The sequence below is a fragment of the Mytilus edulis genome, chromosome 3, assembly GCF_963676685.1.
Source record: "Mytilus edulis chromosome 3, xbMytEdul2.2, whole genome shotgun sequence".
In the NCBI taxonomy this organism is placed as follows: Eukaryota; Metazoa; Mollusca; class Bivalvia; order Mytilida; family Mytilidae; genus Mytilus; species Mytilus edulis.
Genome location: NC_092346.1, coordinates 50,163,051 through 50,184,281, shown reverse-complemented (window position 1 = coordinate 50,184,281; position 21,231 = coordinate 50,163,051). Strand labels below are relative to the sequence as shown.

Below are 21,231 nucleotides of genomic sequence, written 5' to 3'. Positions count from 1 at the left end.
ATATAAAATTGAGAATGGAAATGGGGAATGTGCCAAAGAGACATAACCCGCCCATAGAAAAAAACAACAGCAGAAAGTCACCAACAGGTCTTCAATGTAGCGAGAAATTCTCGCACCTGGAGGCGTCCTTCAACTGGCCCCTAAACAAATATATACTAATTCAGTGATAATGAACGCCATACTAATTTCCAAATTGTACACAAGAAACTAAAATTAAAATAATACAAGACTAACAAAGGCCAGAGGCTTCTGACTTGGGACAGGCGCAAAAATGCGGCGGGGTTAAACATGTTTGTGAGATCTCAACCCTCCCCCTATACCTCTAGCCAATGTAGAAAAGTAAACGCATAACAATACGCACATTAAAATTCAGTTCAAGAGAAGTTTACAATGTCTTGTCAGTTGAAATCCTGGAACTATGAGATGGAAAGACAACTCTATTACTGAGGACAAAGTCAATAGAAATTCATGAACATATAATGGATTTTCTTGCAAAATATTTTCAGTCTGTCATGCAAAGTTTTTAAGAAATTCTTAATCAATAACACTGAAAACTGTACTACAGGAGCATGGAACTCTCCAGTTTATTTGTTTATTTTGTAACAATTAAAACAAATCTTAAGTCTCATTTTTATATATCAAATAAACAGCTGCTTTAAAAAAAAAAAGCATGATATGTGTTTGTCCCCATCCTTTAAACACATACAAAAAAGAAACGAACATGTCTTAAAATTCTTTGAAGATCTGATAAATGAAATTTTAGTAATTTTTACCGGCAATGTGTTTACATTTATAAATATAGGAAGATATCCCCCCTCCCCCCCAAAAAAAAAATTGGAAGACAAAATAATTGCAATTGACAAACTTGGCAAATGATTACAAAAAGAAAGGGAGCAGTGTTATACACCATTTTGTAGATAAATCAATTTAAGTACCATGTGCTATATTAAGTTACAGGATTCTTTTTTTTTAGACTTCACAGAATCTAAAATTATGCTGAATATTGCAGTTTTTTTCTAAACTATCGGTATAGTTATCCTTAGATGTAGTTCAATAGACAAAAATTCATATGACAGGCATTTAAAAAAAAAGTAAACAATATAAGTACATATTTGATACAATCCTCATTACAAAATATTTAAGTCAATTTGTGTTATAAAACAATATGAAAATCATGTTCACATATAATAATATCTAGTCAAGTCCTTTTTTCTCATCATTTTGATAGGTCTGTGAATAATGCATCTTAAAGGTCAAATGAAATTGCTGGCAAGAATTGTAACCATGTTACCATTTGACTTATTTATCTTTTTTCTTGAGTAAAACCTGTCTAAATTTCGTATTTATTTAATTTCCTATTTTTTTCATTATTAATTCAATTTCTTTTTCTTTTATTTCAGTCTCAAAACAGCATTTACCATATTCCATACATCAAAATTTAATATTTAGTGTATCATGTTGAAAAAAAATATAAAAATGTTATATTGCATAGTAATCAACTGCCAATGTAAATAAAACAACAAAAATTACTGGTAGCTATTTATAGCAAAATGCCATTAGAAGGATACTTCTATCATTACTTACAAAATGTATGTATGCTGATGCATTGTAAATAGCACTACCAATAAATCAAACATTTATATAAGAGTAAAAAGTGAGAATAAAATAAAGAAGACATTGTTTTTTTTTCTTTAGAAAAATAACAAAACTAAATCTTTGGTTTCTGTTTAAAACCTTGTCACATTGTTCAACTTGCTCCTTTTAAACAGGAGTCATCAAAACACTCACAAACATAAGTCTAGACCTTTTACATCTGTGCACAAGGTGTTGAAATATTAATCCAAAAGCAACAAGATTTGAAAAAGAAATTTGAGTTCTTCATACTGAAACACTTGTATCTATGTAAATGCAAAATAAAAGCACTGGTATTTTTATCTTCCAATCAAAACATCAATCTCACTGAATACAAATACAATATTCATACATTTGAAGAAAAAATATAAACTAGAGGCTCTCAAGAGCCTGTGTCACTCACCTTGGTCTATGTGCATATTAAACAATGGACACAGATAAATTCATGACAAAATTGTGTTTTGGCGATCATGATGGGTTTGTAAATCTTACTTTACAGAACATTCTTGTTGCTACAATTATCTCTATCTATAATGAACTTGGCTCAGTAATTACAGTGGAAAATATTTTCTAAACATTTACAAAAATTTATGAAAATTGTTAATAAATTACTATAAAGGGCAATAACTCCTAAAGGGGTAAATTGACAATTTTAGTCATGTTGACTTATTTGTAGATCTTACTTTGCTGAACATTATTGCTGTTTACAATTTATCTCTATCTATAATAATATTCAACATAATAACCAAAAACTGCAAAATTTCCTTAAAATTACTAATTCGGGGGCAGCAACCCAATAACCGGTTGTCCGATTTGTCTGAAAATTTCAGGGCAGATAGATCTTGACCTTATATACAATTTTATCCCATGTCAGATTTGCTCTAAATGCTTTGGTTTTAGAGTTATAAGCCAAAATCTACATTTTACCCCTATGTTCTATTTTTAGCCATGGGAGCCATCTTGGTTGGTTGGCAGGGTCACGCCACACATTTTTTAAACTAGATACCCCAATGATGATTGTGGCCAAGTTTGGTTAAATTTGACCCAGTAGTTTCAGAGGAGAAGATTTTTGTAAAAGTTTACGGACGACGGATAACAGACGCCAAGTGATGAGAAAAGCTCACTTGACCTTTCAGGTCAGGTGAGTTAAAAATGTATACAAGCTTTAGAAACAGAAAAGAATTAGGCTTGCCAAACAGTAGAGTACAAATAAATTTGAAACTTTCCTTCTACAGTGGATGAATATTGTTTGTTTTATGTATCAATTTTTATTCAGCATTCCAATATGAGGCATTCTCAAAGTAACAAAGAAAAGTATTTAGAATTTGATTAATATGCAATCTGAATATATTTTGCACTATAAACCAATACAGTAGACTCCACCTAATCGGATATCAGCTAAATGAATATATCAGCTATTGTAATATTATTTCAAAACACCAAACCCTTCCCTATATGTTTAATGTTAATTTCATTGTGTAATCGAATATTGGATAAAAGAATATATCGGCAAATCGGATAAGAATATTCAGGTAAATTTGTTCAAAACCATGCCCAATCAGATATTTTCAATGCTTTTCTGACAGGAAATGGACCTGGAAGTTGCAAATTTACAATCTTGCAGACAAGAAGATTTTGTTTTTACTGAATTAAAAGGAACTATTTCTTGTTAAATATATATCCCTTTTGACCAGAGAAATCTGACTTTTGTCAGAAATATTTTTTTCACATGTGCAAAAGTAAACACATGTCATGGACGCCATATTGGATTTTTAACAAATTTGTGAGGAAGCCTCTAGAACCATGATAAATAAATAAATAGTCTTCAGAAAACATAAACTTGATGCAATTATATTTTAACAATAATGATTATTTTTCATAAATTCAAATTTGATTATTCAAAGAAATAAAATTATAACAAATACAATTTTAGTTTGGAGATTATCCACAAATGCTTTGATCTATTTATAGCCAAATTAGTTTACCTGTGAGATAATGTAAATAATGGATACTAATTTGTTTACAAAACAAATAAAGACACTAACTATGGATGGTAGATGATAATTCACATGAATATTTTAGGATATTTAATTTGTTTTAATAAATATAGGATTTAAAAACTGCAAACAAATTTAAACATTACTGATTACATAATCAGCTGATATTTTTTTTTACTAAAACACTGTGTTGATGTAACTGATGAAAATCACTTCATTAACCCTCCAGCCTTTCACACATGTAGAAATTGTCAGGGTGTTAAACATTTCAGGATTAGATCAACTCATTATCACAGAATATTCAATGAATAAACATTCATTGCCTAATCGAATATATCAGATAATCGGATATTTTTAGCAGACATTTTGGGTATCCGATTTGCCGGAGTGTACTGTACCAAAATAGTAGTGGTTTTCCACTTACTACCCTTTCCAATACTAACTATGAACACATTGGGTAAGCCAAACACAAAAAACTTTTAATCAATTTCATATATATGTTTTGGTCTTTTTGGTGTTATACTAAAGAATTTAGTTTAGGCACATACTAACAATCATTTGATAATAAATCTACAACTATCTGTTATCATTTCACATTGTAAATATATGTAATGTTAATAATGAACACATCTGGTAATACTGAGTATAAAGTTTTCTGTCTTGAACACTCTTTGGTAACTTCCAAGCACATATAGTTTTTGTACAACCTTTTCATCCAAAAGGACATCCATTTGCCCAATGACCACGTGAACCTACAAATAAAACAAATATCACAATAATATTGTTAGGAAGATTTCTTGATAACATAAAAATTATTCCTTTTGATAAGTTGGAAAGTATGAATTCATCAAACTAGGATTACTACAGTACTTTAATTTCAGAAATTTTTGTGATGTTTTTAGAGTTCTCTGGTATGATTTCCCCAAAAAAATAAATCTTGCCTTTCCATGCAGCATTTCCTGTAATCCAAATGAATACTGTAAACCAACTTATTTTCGTGGATACTTTATTTTGCGTTTATCTCCAGCTAGTCTACTTCAAGGCGATTTAATTTTGCGATTTTCTAATTAACTTGATGTAGTTTAATGAGGAAAGATCCAAGTTAAACATATTCGCGACGATTTAATTTCGCGTTATTTTTCTACTCGCGAAAGTCGCAAAATTAATCGCTCGAGAAATTAAGTTGGTTTACAGTAAGCTTAATGTTTATCAATACACTTTAATGCTATTTGTTCGCCATTACTGGACATCACAAAGATTCACGTCAGACACTACAAAGCAAAAGTGATTGTTGGATGACTTCAAGTTCAAGTTTCAGTGATTCTTTAGTCAAGTGTCCCAAATAGGAATAAGGTCTGCTGCAATAATAAAGGAAAGCAAAGTCTTCTGTATTTAATGTATACAATTAGGGCATTCGGCCCTTAAAAAATCACAGGACTAAATTTCATTATATCTAAACACAAGAAATCATCATACATTTAACAAGACATACAACAATATCTTTTACATTCATGTGATTCTTGTAGATTTATTTTTCTTAGGATTTTGTCAATACAGTTATTTCTAAGTGTCTTTACAAACTGCAAATAGCAAATATGTTTTATCAAACAGATTCTTTCACTTCTATGCACATGCAAAAAGTTTGGATACTTGAAGGTCTTTGATTTTTTTTATAACCTCTCAAAAGTCTATTTTTGTGTAGGAAATGCCTGTACCAAATCAAGGATATAACATTTGTTATCCATTCCGTTGATGCGTTTCCGCTTTTGAGTTTGCCATTTGTTAAGGGACTTTAAAATCCTCAGAGTTTGGTATTTTTGTTATTTTACTTTTATTTGTAGGCTTAATTGTGTTATGTCTCATTAAGGTTTAAATCACATCTGTTTTTTAATAGTTTTTAATGTTCATGTATGATAACATACCACATCTGTAACAAGTTCCATAACCACCATAATAAGCATCCTCGTCCCCTCGTACATAATCGGAATCATCGGATGAATTAGAAATCTCCATAGAGTCATCAGAATCTGCATATGGGTTACTGCTCTCCTCTACATCGTCATCTCCGATTGTGATTTCAACACCATCTATCTCTAAATCATCCTCAACAATAATAGGATGATGTCCTGCAGCATTGGTTAATGGATTAGCAGCAGGTACCACTATTGGGTTGTTGGCCCCACCACCTCTTCCTCCTCTTGCACCACGTCCTCGTCTTCCACCTCGGCCACGCCCTCGTGCTGCAGGTACTTGAGGTTTTGGTTTGTTTTCTTCATTAAACTTTTGTTGTTCACCTAAAATTTAATATATAAATAATGAATTACAATTCATTCAAAAATAAGTGCATATAATATTAAATAATATCAAGCATTTTTTATGTTAAATAAAAGAAGATATGGGGTATACTGTGGATTCATTGTTATTTGATGAATACTAATATTCATCTGTGGATATTTCTGTCAAGCATCCACATGTTTTGCTAGCTCTGATAGTTTTTTTTCCTTCAAATATAAACAACCTATTTTGAAAGGTTTTTGTACTTGAAACTCATAGGTTCGTATATAAAAAACTGTATGTAGATTTCACTCAAAATTCTTCTTAATTAAAACAGTTTAACTGTAATTTTTACAACAAACTAATCCAATTATTACTATAAGTTATATTTCTCTAATTGCAGATCACTCAGATATTAAACACAACTTCAGAAAGATTGATTGATGTCATGTATTTGTTTACCTGTCAGGTGAATCAAGGTGTCTGAGACTTCTAAGTCTTGCATGATTTGTGGTGCTTAATTTTTTTTTTTACTCATCCAATGTTAAAATGGATTATAGATTATTCAAAACATGAACATGCCATCTCATCCACTAGGTTTGATAAGATAATTACCACACACTAGTTAGCTAACCACCAGCTGAGAAAAAGAATGTCTTTAAAAGATATGCTAGTAAAGACATTTTATTGATTCTATTCCAACATACTTTCTTTTGTTACCTTTTCTGCTTTCCACCAACTGTTTTCTTCTTTCCTTAAGCTCATCACTAAGATGTGAAACCATAGTATCTATGTAATTATCTAGAGAAATTGCCCTCATTGTTGTTGTTACAGGAGCTCGACACACAGCACATTCCTTCTTGATTTTCATCCATTGTTGTATACACAATGCACAAAATGAATGAGAACAATTCAATGATGTCGCCTACAAAAGTCAAAAGCAATAAAAAACATGTCCGAGAAAATGAGATTCATTTTGACCAAACAGCATAAGTTTTACTTTTCTGGTATCGACTTATAATCATTATACTTTAAGCAAGAACATATACTGAAAGAATAAAAATAAATAAACAAGAGTATTAAAAGGCTATGAAAATTAATCTCAAAACATGGCTTTTTATTTTGAAAAGATTAGAAATTTTCCTTTGATGTTACTTTAAATTACTTGCTAAATTCAGAAGTTAATGAGCATTTGTTATAATGATTATTGTGAAGTGTATATGTTATTCCCAGTTTATTGGTAAAAATAACTTATGGAAGTGCAAATGTTCATACAGGAAAATTTATACTGCTAAAATGATGAATGTGAGTGCTTATAATTGTGAACCTGATATAGCATTTTTCACATTAATTAAAACTTCATTTTAAATGTTGCAATGTTTTCTGTAATTGCATTAACCCCATCTTCTGACAAGACAGTGAAAACAAGAGATCAGATAGGACTAGAACTACTGATTATAGTCACCAGAAGTCCATGAAATATACAAATCAATGTTGCTATATGAAACCTGTTTGCATCATGTACTTAAGTACTTACTTACATGTAGGTCTTAGAATATAATCACATATATAACAATGACTAGACTTCATACATGTATACTTCCATAACAAATTCGAGCCTACCTGTACAAAAAGTTCGTTACAAATACTACACTGTAACTCAGTTTCCATTAAATCTGCAAAGTTAGTTAAAATGTCTTGTTTGGCATGTAACACTGCCTCTGTCTGTTTGTCTTTTTCTTCTTTCACTTCATTTAATTGTGCTTCTAACATTTTTTGTTCAGTTTCTTTCTTTAAAATGACTGTTTCTAGTTTCTCTTTTTGCTTAATTAATTCTTCTTCTAAAGTTTTATTTTTTTCTTCCAAAGCTTTTTCCATAGCTACACGTAAACTTTGTTCTACTTTCTCCTTTTCTTCAATTAATCCTTCTTTCTGCACCTGCAACTGTTCAAGCAGTGTAGCTTCTTTCTCTAACAATCTATTTTCCAGTTCTTCTTTCATCTGTTGTTCTGCTTCCTGAATTAAGAATTAAAATTCATGAGAACTTGTTTGCTGAAGAATATTAGTAAATTAATTATTTGTAAATTCCTCAATGTAAAATTTTGAAATACGTATTGAAATTATTGATAGTTAGCTAGGGCCTTAGGGGCATATGAAACAAGTTTCTTGTAAAATAACAAGCAATGTTACAGAAATTAATTAACCAAAGGTAAAGTATAATATACTGAACTACATGTACGATGTCAGGCCTGTATGTACTTACTTTTACATTCATCTATGAACTCAAACAAAATGTATAAATACTTATGATGTTAATATATTTTAAAAACATCTACTGGAAATATAATATGATATTAAGTCAGAAAGTAAAAAAAAAATCAAAGTTTTATCTGAAACTTTTCCTTGCAACTGACAGGCCACCTAGGACCCCTCAAAGAGTTGTTGCAAGGGTTCCTAACATGCAAAGAGGGTGACACGAGGCATCAGATTTATCTTCCCCATTCTGAACAGACGCAGCTGCAAACTTGATACATCCTGCACAGCCAAAGGGACGCCCCACTTTGGCAAGTGTTTTAGTGTCAGTAGGAAGAAGACCAAGTGACCATATTTCGTATCCCCAGTCATCCTTGGGCAAGGCACTAAAATGAGGTTCAAAAACACATGTATTTTTTTCAGGCCTTTCATATACATTTTTTAATATATATATTGATTGCATGATGTTTCAGCGCAGTTGGCCATTTCATGGTGGCCTATTTTCATTGGTGGAGGAAGCAGGAGTGCCAGGAGATAGAAATATATTTGAGAAGATATGGAATAAAAACAAAATATTATCAAAAATTTCAAAAGTTCTTTCTTTGTTTAATAATTGTGTTGTCATACAATTATCAGCAAGTTAAGCATTTATAACTCATAAAGAATCGAGCAAAATATTAAATTATCTTTAAAAGATAAGAATATGATCAGGGGAAAATTAAAATGTACGTCAGATATCAGAAAGTCCCTATTCTTTTTAGTCTTACCTCTTTTCTTCTAAGTTCATCTTCCATTTCCTCTTGCTTTTTCTTCATTGTTTCCTCCATTTTCTTCATGTTTTCTTCTCTCCTCTTCTTTTCCTCTTCCAGCTCATTTTTCATAGCTGCCTGTGTTTCTTCTTTGTCCTTCAAAACACTATTCATTTCAGATAACTTTTGTTCATATTCCTTCATCTTTCTTGCCATTTCTTCTTCTTGCTGTTTTAATTTGTCTTTATATTCCTGATAAGGTGACCACTCAGGATTTTTTTGGTTGCTAGGTCCTTGACATGCGACTGGCATGGGTTTCTGTCGCTTTGGTGTGGCACAGTCAACTTCATCTAGAGACTTTGGTCTTGCTCTCTTGATTTTTAGATTGGTGTGAAATCTATACAGGAATTCTGGAGGTTCTTCACTATTTTTAGTAACTCCAAACTGAACTGTGTCCCCATCAACCAGCTTTTGAAGACACATTGGTTCTAGTTTCTTTTTATTGACAAAAACTCCATTCAGGCTCTAAAAATATAGAAATAGAAACTTTTCAAATGACAAACTCAGGCTTTGAACCTATACAATGGTTTTTGTTTGGATTGTTTTACATTTGTCATTTTGAGGCCTTTTATAGTAAAGGTTTTGGTCATTGTTGAAGGCCTTCAATGTTATTTATTGTTATGTCATTTGGTCTCTGGTAGAGAGTTGTCTCATTGGCAATCATACCACATATTCTTATCTTTATTTTAACAGGTATAAAATATTACACTTTTCTATCAATGTAGTGTTTCCATTAAGCACAGGCTGCTTGCCATATTGATAAATTTTAGGCACATCTCCAGCTGTTTCAAATTTTAAACACACAACAACAAAATCTATCTAATAAATTACCAAATTGGACTCTTTTTATAATCACTTTAAGTAATAGAAAGTGTTAGAATCTAATGCATGATTCTAGATAATATTTTCAAAAATATATACCAAATGTTATCTAAGTTCTAAATACCTAAACAATGAAATTCAACGGCATGATTGATGATGTTTTCATTAGAAGAACAAACAATGAATACTAATACACCAGTGAATTCTTAAACAGCGAATTCTGATTTTGTAGTTTTTCATATCTTTTTAAAGTGGCCATGGAATAAAAAAATTAAAGACACGTTTAGCAGAATCTATTTTAAAGGATTTTTTTAAATATTCATGAAAACTTGGTTCCAGAATTATTCCAGATTATTTATTGTTGTTTAACACTTTATACACTACAGGCTTATTTCACATGTATGGTTAACTCTTTCCTCCTTTTGACGCCACCCGCTTTTCTCCATAATGACGCCTTTTGACGCCTGCGTAGTACCTCAGTTCAAACACTATGACTACAAAGTGTCTGTAGTAGACTTAATAAAATTTGTATCCAATATGAAAAGGAATATCAAAGGAATATCCAACTTACATTCATTTGATGAAATATTTGTTTTTTTGTAATGCATTAATACTTTAAAGCATATTTTCAGCATTTTATTGAAAAATCCTATGCGAATCAAGTACGCAAAAAAATAAATCAATGGCGGAAAGGGTTTCTACAATGTAACTGACCATAACAGTTCAGACAAAACAATATTTGTTTTTCATTGTTGAACCTTATTCGGCAGGTGACTTATAAGATATCAGGATATGCTTTATACATTTTTTATACTTAAATTTTGTTCTTAGATCAGATTACTTTAGACATTTTGTTGACTGGGAACAACTGACCTTAAGATTTAACTGCCCTATAAATAAATGTACTTGTCATTGCTTGTGTTGTCTCCACTTCACTGATACATAGACAATAACTGTTTAGTGCCTTTAAATATCAGCTGTATTTGTACGAGGCTAGGAAACAAGGTGTATGCGAGCTTTTAGCGAGCTATTACACCTGTTTCGAGGCAAGTTATTAATTCTGTATATATATTTGTGTTTTGAAAGACACAAAAACACATGTTTTGCATTTATTTTCAATTTGAAATCTCTTGAGGCCCGTGTAATAATACAATACAGTAATCACACATTCAGCTGAAGACGGGTTCGCAAAGAAAGAATCTTGAATGGTCAACAATAATACATCACTCAAGGTGAATAATTATCTATTTTAACATAACAACTAATTTCAACAGTAAAAACAAATAACAAAACATTGTCCAATTTGAAACAGGAGTGTACGAGTTGTCCTATGCTTCAGACTCGACATTCACTAAACATGCATGCTGAAATTGACATGGTTGTTTTTGTTACACAATCATACACATTCAAGTTTTGAAATCGATAGTTGTCATCGTAGAAAAGACTGCTGTTCATGTGTGTATGTTATCAGAAAATTGGTGTTTCTTATTGCTCTAAAGAAATGTTTGAAAACAAACAGAACGTATAAAAGTAATCGTTAATTCGCAATTGATACGTCATTGGAATGCAACTGCAATACACATTCTGAGGTCACACAGGTTCATATAATACTCAGTCTGGCAGTGGGCGGAGCTTTAAAGCATTATCTGTATAGTATACAGATACAGCATAGCAATATCTGTAGGGCTTTATCTGTATAGTACAACACCCAATTGCAGGATAAATCAATATACATGTACATGTATGATCAAAACATCTTTATTTATTTCTCAAACAATAACTTCAGACAAAGGATTGAATTAAATAAGATTGTATGTGGCTATTACGTACCTTATTGTCTCTCACAGTCCACTGTCCCTCGTCATTACATTTGAATATGGCATGACATCTTGATATCATGTTAGACAAGAGACAAACTGTGACATCTGGCGCTCTCCCTACAGTAACCTACAAGATAAATAAACAGATATTTTAATAAAATACAGCAGGAGTCTCACCATGACAACTCCATTGAATTCTGCAGTCATGAAAATCTGCAAGGACTATTATTTAATTTTCCAAATAAGTGAATCCAAAGATGTACAATGTATCAAAATCATGTAAGTTGAGTCCAATAATCTTCATTTACTGAGAAAACCACCGACCTTGGATTGAAAAAGTTCTGAAAACTGAAAAAAAAGGATTTACTGGGATGAAACATTTTTAAGATATAAAAGCCCTACTGGTTACATGTTACATGTACAATAGAGAACATCTTTGTTTCTGTACCATATCAGTAATTAAATGACTCTACAATATAATGGATATGTTTTTGAGTGTCAAAGTCCTGCCTACTAAAAGAAACAAGAAATCACAGGAAAAAATGTAATATTAAACAAACTTAACACAGTATCTCCTGCAACAGTTGTTGCTTTTACAGAAGGTTCTTGCCAACCCAACTCCCTTATTAAATCTATCCAAAAACATCGTGGAATAAAAATTAATTTTGAATGGACCCCAGGACATGCAGCTAAAGAGGCAAATCAAATTAAAAAAGAAGCTCATATTACAGTAACTAAACAAGATATTAAAACAGCAGCAAGAATTTTAGTGAAAAAGTGGCAACATAGATGGGATAATAGTGATACAGGAAGATTTTATTACAATTTTCATCAGATTGTCAGCAAAAAATCAACATTTGATTATCCAGATCATAAAACAGCAAAAATTATTAGAATTTTAAGATCCGGATACCATCTAAAAAATTACATTATTTACTATTTTGTGAAAATTATGAAGAGGCTAGACAGAAACTTATACATGAGATATACTTAAACACAGGATCGTTGCATATTGATTTGGAACTTTTATTGTCATGATGGAAAAAAACGACAATGTCTCCATCTCTAATGAAACACTAATGCGATTGTTGGGTGGCTTTATTTGCGAGTCACGCCGGTTTGATTAATGAAATATTAATTATTATTTCTTTTTTTTTTCCTTTAAATTTTCATGTTAATTAATAAATGTATTATGTTTTTAATTTTCAGTGTAATTGTTTGCCTTAAATTAATGGAGAATAAAGGCTTTTTCCCCTGGAGAAGAATCCCAATTTGAAAAAAAAATGGCTTAAAATTATTCCCAAAAAGACAACTTTTTCCCAAACAGTGCAGTCTCAGTAGTTATTTTGCATGAATACAAACTGAAAAACACTAGTGTATACATTTTACAAGCCTAAAATTACTATATGTGCAGATTTGAGGGTCTATTTATGTATCATCATTGACAAAAGCAGTCTTATTTTTAAACAGGGTTTGACTCTTGAAAGCGGGTCTGTAAATTGAAGTTTCAGTCAAATTCATTGTTTAATCTAAATTTCCCAATTTGATGAAAATTACGCATATTTTCCCAATAAAAAAGGGTACAGGTAGTTTTGAAAAAAGCCAACAATATCACTGATTTTTGTCAAAATATGTTAAGCACAGTCATTGACAGTTGCCACCTAAAAGTATATATTTTAAAGTACAAGTGAGTTGTTTACCAGAGTGAAATATTTACACGCGAGACTTGAACAATTAAAAGAGGGACAATCCAGTGTCAACAGCGACACCTACAGAATACAGAATTTCACGTGTCACGCTTATTAAAAAAAACGGCAATCCCGCATCACGCTTAGACCCTAATGAGACCCACTATCTATGTGCTGCCTAGCTGAGAAAACGTAGCTCTATTGTCTTATAAATTTTTTTTTGGCATAATTTACTGTCCGCAAATATCAAAATCATCAAAAGAACTTCATTCGCAGCTAGACCATAGATGCTGCCAGGCTAAAAAACTTTTCAAATCAGTTTTGTCTGTACTCAGAGAAAATTTCATGGTGTAAACACAGTCATTTTGTTAAAGTGTATTGATGAACCTCAACTATGTTTATTGTCTACAGAGAGAGGGGTATCTATAACTTTTCTGGACCTCATAAGATTTATTTGTATTACGTATTTATATCATGGTTATAATATATTTTTGAAAGGACAATTTATGTAAATAGCATACTTCGGTTTTCTTTTCAAGGCTAATAAGCTTGTGCTTCTTAACATTATCGCCAATGCGATGAAGACAAGGGATGTATGTTGTTTCTTGGTCTTTGGTTTGGCTCAGTTGCTGAGACATTTTTGCTTCTCGATTTAGATGAGAGCGCTCTGCGCTAGTCGTTTGTGCTTTACGTCATAGATTTCGGGGTAGTATTTCCACGCATGCGTACAAATATACTTCCTTTTTGGACTGATTTTGCATTGCACCAGCACGTGTAAGTCTTGTTAGATGATTATTGTCCTATTTTAATGTATTTTCACTATATTAAAAGTTGATAAAATATTGCACGTTCCTCAGACCACTTTTTGACGAACAGACAGGTATGTGCTCGGCTAATTTCACTCCAGCTTTTCATATGTTGATAAACTGTAAATCTCACCCATGCTGAAGACGGGATATCCATAAATATATAATATTAATAATTAATTTGGAACACATATCATATGAAGTTAGTGCTAGAAATTTTCTTATTCAGTGTATGACCAAATCAGATAATCGCTCCACATCATATCAGAAAGAATTGGTACCAAGACTAAGGAGAGAGATCACTGGCTACTGTCTTCAAAAGATGACTCCTACTAAACAAATTTTTCATAAAATCATATTAATCTTAAAACCTGGTATCAGTCTGTTTCAAATCTGTTCCAACTTGTCCAGCCAAAATTAGAAAAATGAATAATTTCTTTAAAATTGGAGGATTTTGTGACGCATCTCATCAATAGACGTATTTACACTTGTTTGCAAATTTGTCCGCCATTACATAAAATCACACAGGTTCCCGTAAATTTGACATCATAATTCAAAACATTTGACGTCACAACTAAAAGGTTATTGTTGCTTGACGTCAAAAGGTTATTCGGAGGTGATATAAGGTCATTCAGAGGCACAATACAGCTAAATACCAAAAGTGTAAATACGTTTATAACTCATGAAAAAAATAGTGAAAATTCATCCTACAGGATCGGAGGAAAAATAATTAAAAAAACAAACAAACAAAAAAGTTAAAACAGCATTGACGATTGGTCAGGTTGGTGATGATGATGATGTAGGTTTACAAAAGTATTGTAGAAAACTATATAATTAAAATTGTCACATCTACACGACTACATGTAGTTTTGACGGAATATTGTTCTCATTGATATTGAAATGCATTTAGTGTATGAAGAATACAACTCGACCTACTGAAACATAATTATCATGTTTATTTTATTTTTATCTCTAGGTTAAACATGCAGCTTTTTGTACGGGGTAGCCAAACCCACACCTTTGAGGTGTCAGGAACAGAAACCATTGCAGATATCAAGGTGAATAGAGAAATTAAAAAAAAAGATGTTTTTTGTCACAATAAGATTTTAAAATTTACATCCAGATTATTGTTAATGTTCCGTCTGCATCAGAAATGTTTTCAACTCCGAAGACCAACATTCTGACATTTTTCTTATTGGGCCAAACAAAGTTGCAAAAACTTATTAGTCCCAATGAAATTTGACTAGTCTGGGGCATTGGACTAGTGGCTAACCATGCAGACTGAATGTTTCAAAAATATGATTTAATTGTACCTGTCAGAATATGAAAATTGCTGTTTATTTTAATACAAAATGTATCTATTCAAATTGCTGTAAGTTTTAGTCTTAGCATGTAATTTGATATGTATACATGGTGTTCAGTTGGATTATAGCCTGTGATTCTCACTGTCTGCTCCACACTAGTGGACTGGATTTGTAGGGTATGTCAAGACAATTGCATTCAACTGGAATAGATAAGTTAAGTTAAACAAGATTAAAAGTGGAAAAGTATTGTGAAAACGAAACAAATGTCGACTTTCACAAGAAACATTTAGATTTGAATAGAAAGATTAAATATTGCCTATACCGTTATAAATTAATGTAAAGCTTGGGCTGACCACATACATGTACATGTAAATGATGTATCAACCCTTTTTGTACAAGGCCATCTTTTATTATTATTACACTATATATAAAGCCACAACAAGAGCATCCTGTTTCTACCACTTGAGAACCCACTGGTCTGCTCTCTGAGTAAACTGGTTTCCACATTTTCCTCAGTGATCAGATAACTTATGACATGAAAGTCATGAAATATGAAGAAAGATATATTGAAAAAAGCTGTGGAAGATGCCAGGCACAAAACAAAGACCAATGGTATACAAAACAAAACATACAATCTAAGAACAGGACAACAAGAACCTAATTACATGATTAAAACAAACAAAAATGAGATTGATCACTATCAAGTATCATTAACATATTTATGACATTTTAATAGATTTGTAATTATTTTAAGTGAACCTGTAATTTTATGATTTTAGAGCTTTTTACTAGCAAAGGATGGATTTCCAGTTGAAGAACAGGTTATTATGTTTGGAGGAAAACCCTTACAAGATGATTTTCAGCTAACTAGCGTCGATGAACTTTCAACTCTTGATGTTGACCTCAGAATGCTTGGAGGTAATATTTTTTTTTAATTTGGCCACTTTTTCATCAAATATTTATTAGCAACCTTACAGCCTTCAACTTTGAGCATAAACTACTTGTATACCATATAGTCAGCAGTTCAAAAGTCCTGACACGAAAAATATGAAACACTAATTCATCTGAAAAAACTAGCAGTCTAATTTACATAATACAACAAATATGAGTCTTTGTTTGAATCTTCTTCCTTTCTTTCCAATGCCAATACAAATCTTTTAGACTATTCCTACCTGAACTTTATTTAAAAATATTTTTTTTTATCAACAGGTAAAGTTCACGGTTCTCTTGCTCGTGCAGGAAAGGTCAAGGGACAGACACCTAAGGTAAGATTATTCTGTATGATAATACAAAACTCAGATTATTATACACTGAATTAGATTGAATTTCTTCTAGTTTAGTGTCCATAGATCGTTATTTGTTTTTCGTCACTTCATTGTATATTACCATTCGGCTAGACAGGGCCGACTATAATAGACTTGTTTCACAGCTGAAATGTTTTTGTTGACATCATATTACATATGCCAGGGTTTGACACTAACATTAGAGGTGATGTAGTCCACAGGACTACCAAGAAAAATTTTGGGTAGTCCTGGTAGTCCACCTCCATCACCGGTGAGGGCCACAACGCGGCCCGAACTAGCTAGGGGGGTTTGGGGGCATGCCCCCCCAAGAAAATTTTTCGAAATAAGATGCAATTTCCTGCCATCTGAGCACCTCAAAAGCACACAAATATTCATTCGAGTTTTGAAAATATTTTGTTTTTTTTTCAGATAAAATAAAGTTGACATTCAGTGAATAAATTTTATTACTCCTGAACTTTTACCGTCAGAAAATTTTGAAAAATGAAATGCAAAATCTGCAATCTGAGACAATTTCTAAGGCCTTGTTAGGTGGAGTTATTTGACCTTTTATTCCAGAATTATTTAGAAAAAAAGGATAAAAATAAGTCAAAGTTTTCATTAATTCTTCAAACAGTTTATAAGATTTTTCTTGTAGTGATACAATATATTAATGTCTTTGTTTGTGAACTAGAGGTCAACTTCATCATCACTGTTGAAAGCAATTCAGTGGATATGTTGCTATTATTTTATAATGGTTATATTCTCCCACTGATAGATTATTGTTGTATTATTTGGAGTGGTTGTGCTAAAAATGAGCTAGTCAGAATAATAAAATTGCAGAAAAGGGCTGCAAGACTTATTTTAGATGCTGATCCACTTTCATCACCAGCTCTACTGTTTAAACAGCTTGAATGGATGACAGTAGAGAACAGAATCTCATACCACAAATCAGTTTTGATGCATAAATGCCTTAAGAATGAAGCCCCTTTATATCTCCCTGAAAAGTTTAAATGCCAGAAATAAACCAATATTGTTTGAGAAATGCCTCTTGCAAAAATTAACAAGTTCCAAAAGCCAAAACAGAGCTTTATAAGAAATCTTTTATATATTCAGGATCTATTTTATGGAATAACTTACCAATATCCCTGAAAAAATCAACCTCAAGTACAAGCTCATTCAAAAAAGATTTAAAAAAATTACTTGATGGAACATTAAGAAGCTATGCATTTTTTATATGCATAATAATTTTCACACATTTACTCAAACTTATGATATTGTTGATGCCAATACTATACATGTCATATATGAATTTGTAACTTTTACCTGTTTTGAAAATTGTATATTTCATAACAATTTTTTATTTCATTATTCATGTATGTGTGTCTGTTTGATATTTTGTAATTGTTTGTTATATTTCATTGTATTTCATGAGGGCCTCAGGGAAGATTACAGCTAACTGTGTAACCCTCTTTAAATAAAGAATTATTATTATTATCATTATTATTAAAACAAAATGTCTTTAATACCATTTTGAATGACATGCATTATATGGTTTTTTTTAATAAGAAAGCCACCAAAAAATATTGTTGGATTTTTTTTCAAACTACCTCTTCCTGTTTCTTTTTTTAGGGGTAATAATTTTTTTTTCCAAATTTGGGAAGTATTTTTTTCTCTGACACCTACGTTTTTATTGCTGACCTTTGCTGTCTAATCTGCAGTTTCTTCACATTTTGGTTATTAGACATTTTCATTTTACATTGAAAATCCCATGTGTTACAAACACTGTGAAGATTCTGATCACTAATCTGGATCTTAAAAGTGCTTTCATAATAACAATATAAAATTTAAGTTCTTCCAAATGCCATCACTGTCTTTGAAAAATGTAAACATAATTGGGAGGACTTTTATGCCAATTTTTAGCATTGAAATAGCTAGACCATATACAAATTTCCAGGTGGTCCACAGGACTACTGATTAACCATGTTTTGGTAGTCCTCCTAGATTTTAGGGGGGCACCGGACTACCGTTAGTGTCGAACCCTGTCATATCAGGATGTCCAATTACACTCAGCACATGACACTGTCAAGTAGGTTTTCAATTTGAAACTTAGTTTTTAAAAGCATTTAACAGACTGGTTATGTGTACATATAGTTGTGTTATCTATGGTCATTAGTAGTTGAAATTTGTGTGTAACATGTTAAATAAACAACCAAACAATATTGAACCACTGGAGAATCTGACTCCATCAAGCTAGAAAACACATATTTACAATTGAATTATTAAAGATAGGATAGAATGGTTATTAATATATTACATGTAAATTACACTGGCTGCTAATATTTAATGAATTATATATGTGATATTCGGAGAAAGTTAAAGAACCAGATACATGTATAGAAGTGTTAGTATAGAAATGCCAATGTAACCTTTAATACAGGGTTGGCAAACACCCGGGTTTTATGAGTATTGCCCAGCCCAGTGGGAAATACTGGGAAAACCCAGGTTTTAGTGGGTAATACTGGGCAATACTGGGTTATATAAAATATTTGTCTTAATTTTAAAGAGGATTCAGTGATAAATACAAAGGCAATACATTTAATAAGATATTTATACCCTATTTTGTTGTTTAGCATTTGTTTAGATTGGCAAACTGTAAATAGAAAGCAAATAATTTTTTTTCAAATGAATATAGCTCCTATTAAGAATGAACAATTACATGTATTAAAGAAACATCACATTTAAATAATGTATATGTACAAATGTACTGTCACTAATTAATAAGGAATTATTCAGATTAGAACACAGATTTGTTTATGTAACAATAATCAGTCCTTTCAATTTTATAAGTGTTAATGGCATGACCCTGTAGGGTGTTTATTTAGCGATATGAATGTATAATAATTAGAATTAACAATTCACGTAAACACTGCAATATAATGCATTTTTCAAAGTTTGGATTATTGAAACAATACTTGGTAATTAAAAGGTATCTTTAAATGTGCAAATCTTGTATTCTGCCTATATATAAAATTAATAGAGAAGAGAATGAAATTGAATTTTATCTGTATAAAAAGTATATATTTAGCTGTTATACTATGAAACTATAACAAGTCTTTACTATTTTGTGTTAAAATAAGCTTAAAAAATCATATTGCCCAGTAATGCCCACTATCACCCATTTCTAAGAGTATTGCCCAGCCCGGGAAAACCCGGGTTTTCCTTGTGGTAAATAGTTGTCAAGGTCTGTTGACATCTGCTTTTAAATTATTTGAAATTAAAAAAAGTAATCAGTTTTATCACATATTCAATGGGATATTTAAGAATCACATATGGGTAAAATTGTTTAAAAAGTCTAGGGTAAAAGTAAGATTTCATTAATGCAGCTTTAATTAAATGTAAGCCAAGTTGATAACTTTAATAATAACAATGTATAAATTAAGGAAAATCCAGATTCTAAGAAAGATAAGCATGATGAATCTGGTCAGTTTGCTGAAGCCAGTAGTGTTTATGAATGTATTTTTTTTATTTTAAGAAAAAAAATCAACATGTATTTGTTCTGTTATTAAGGTTGAAAAGGGAGAGGTCAAGAAGAAGAAGACTGGCCGTGCCAAGAGACGTATGCAATACAACAGAAGATTTGGTGTTGTTGTATCCACATTTGGACGAAGGAAGGGACCTAATGCCAATTCCTAAACTTTGTATGAACATGATACAGAAATAAAAAAAATTGTAAATAACTACCTGTTATTCTTATGTATTTGAATTAATTGATTTGAAATGAAAACTTAATTCTTGTCAGATTATCATGAAACTTGTATATAATGTTTTAATTAGCAAGGTCTTTGACAATTTTGACAATCAATTAATTTTAAAAGATTATGCTCCTTGAAAATATCACTGATATTGAAAATTGTCTTATCAGGGCTCTCTTTAAAATGAAATTTATATGTAGGTTTATATTATCAATGTATTTGAAGATTTCATAAATCAGTGCAGATGTATTATTGAAAATCAATGTGAACTTGAGTGGATTTGTCTGTCATGTTTTCACCGCTGCCAGATGGGCACTTAAAAGCTATGCACATAATTCTCAACACATTTTTTCTCAAAAACAAAATAAATAAAAATCTTTCTGAAATTATATCAAGCTACATGCAATAATGCCAAACTGTGTTGAGTGGGTTTACATTCTTTGCTGATCAATTTCCTTATTAACTATAACTAAGCAAGAGCATCATTTGTGCACAATAGCTGGTACAAATGTAGTTCATCTTTTATGCAGCCAATTTTTCTCAACATTGTCACTTTTCTGATATAAATTAGGGGATCACTACACAATCAATAAAGGTGTATAAAATATTTTGTCAATAAAAGGTGATCTCATTTGTTCATGTACACAATATAACTTTTCCACTAAAGTGGTAATTAGTTTTCATGAAAGTAGGAGTTCATGTTTTCTCTGTTTCTCAATTATTCTTGAAAGAACAAAAAGCAGAAAATGTATAACTGATTCAACCCCAAGAGATATGTGTAAAATGGGACG

General features: G+C 31.3%; 2 protein-coding genes across 3 annotated transcripts; one reads left to right on the top strand and one right to left on the bottom strand.

The window, feature by feature from the left end:
* Positions 1-552: 552 nt before the first annotated feature.
* LOC139514339 (E3 ubiquitin-protein ligase RNF8-like) lies at positions 553-14,005 on the bottom strand. Its single transcript, XM_071303439.1, has 7 exons — positions 13,817-14,005; positions 11,618-11,734; positions 8,924-9,430; positions 7,527-7,919; positions 6,624-6,828; positions 5,552-5,923; positions 553-4,381 (listed from the first exon to the last, which is right to left on the bottom strand). Exons 1-7 carry the CDS (start codon positions 13,931-13,933, stop codon positions 4,341-4,343), a joined length of 1,752 nt encoding a protein of 583 aa, XP_071159540.1. The 5' UTR covers positions 13,934-14,005; the 3' UTR covers positions 553-4,340.
* On the top strand, positions 13,949-20,425 carry LOC139514346 (ubiquitin-like FUBI-ribosomal protein eS30 fusion protein). Of its 2 annotated transcripts, none has more exons than XM_071303454.1 (5): positions 13,949-14,069; positions 15,078-15,159; positions 16,185-16,323; positions 16,615-16,670; positions 20,256-20,425. In XM_071303454.1, the coding sequence occupies exons 1-5, from the start codon at positions 14,017-14,019 to the stop codon at positions 20,379-20,381; spliced, it is 456 nt and encodes a 151-aa protein (XP_071159555.1). In that variant the 5' UTR covers positions 13,949-14,016; the 3' UTR covers positions 20,382-20,425. The 2 variants fall into 2 exon arrangements, with proteins under 2 accessions (XP_071159555.1, XP_071159556.1); XM_071303455.1 differs by having other exon boundaries at positions 14,055-14,175.
* The last annotated feature ends 806 nt before the right edge of the window (positions 20,426-21,231 follow it).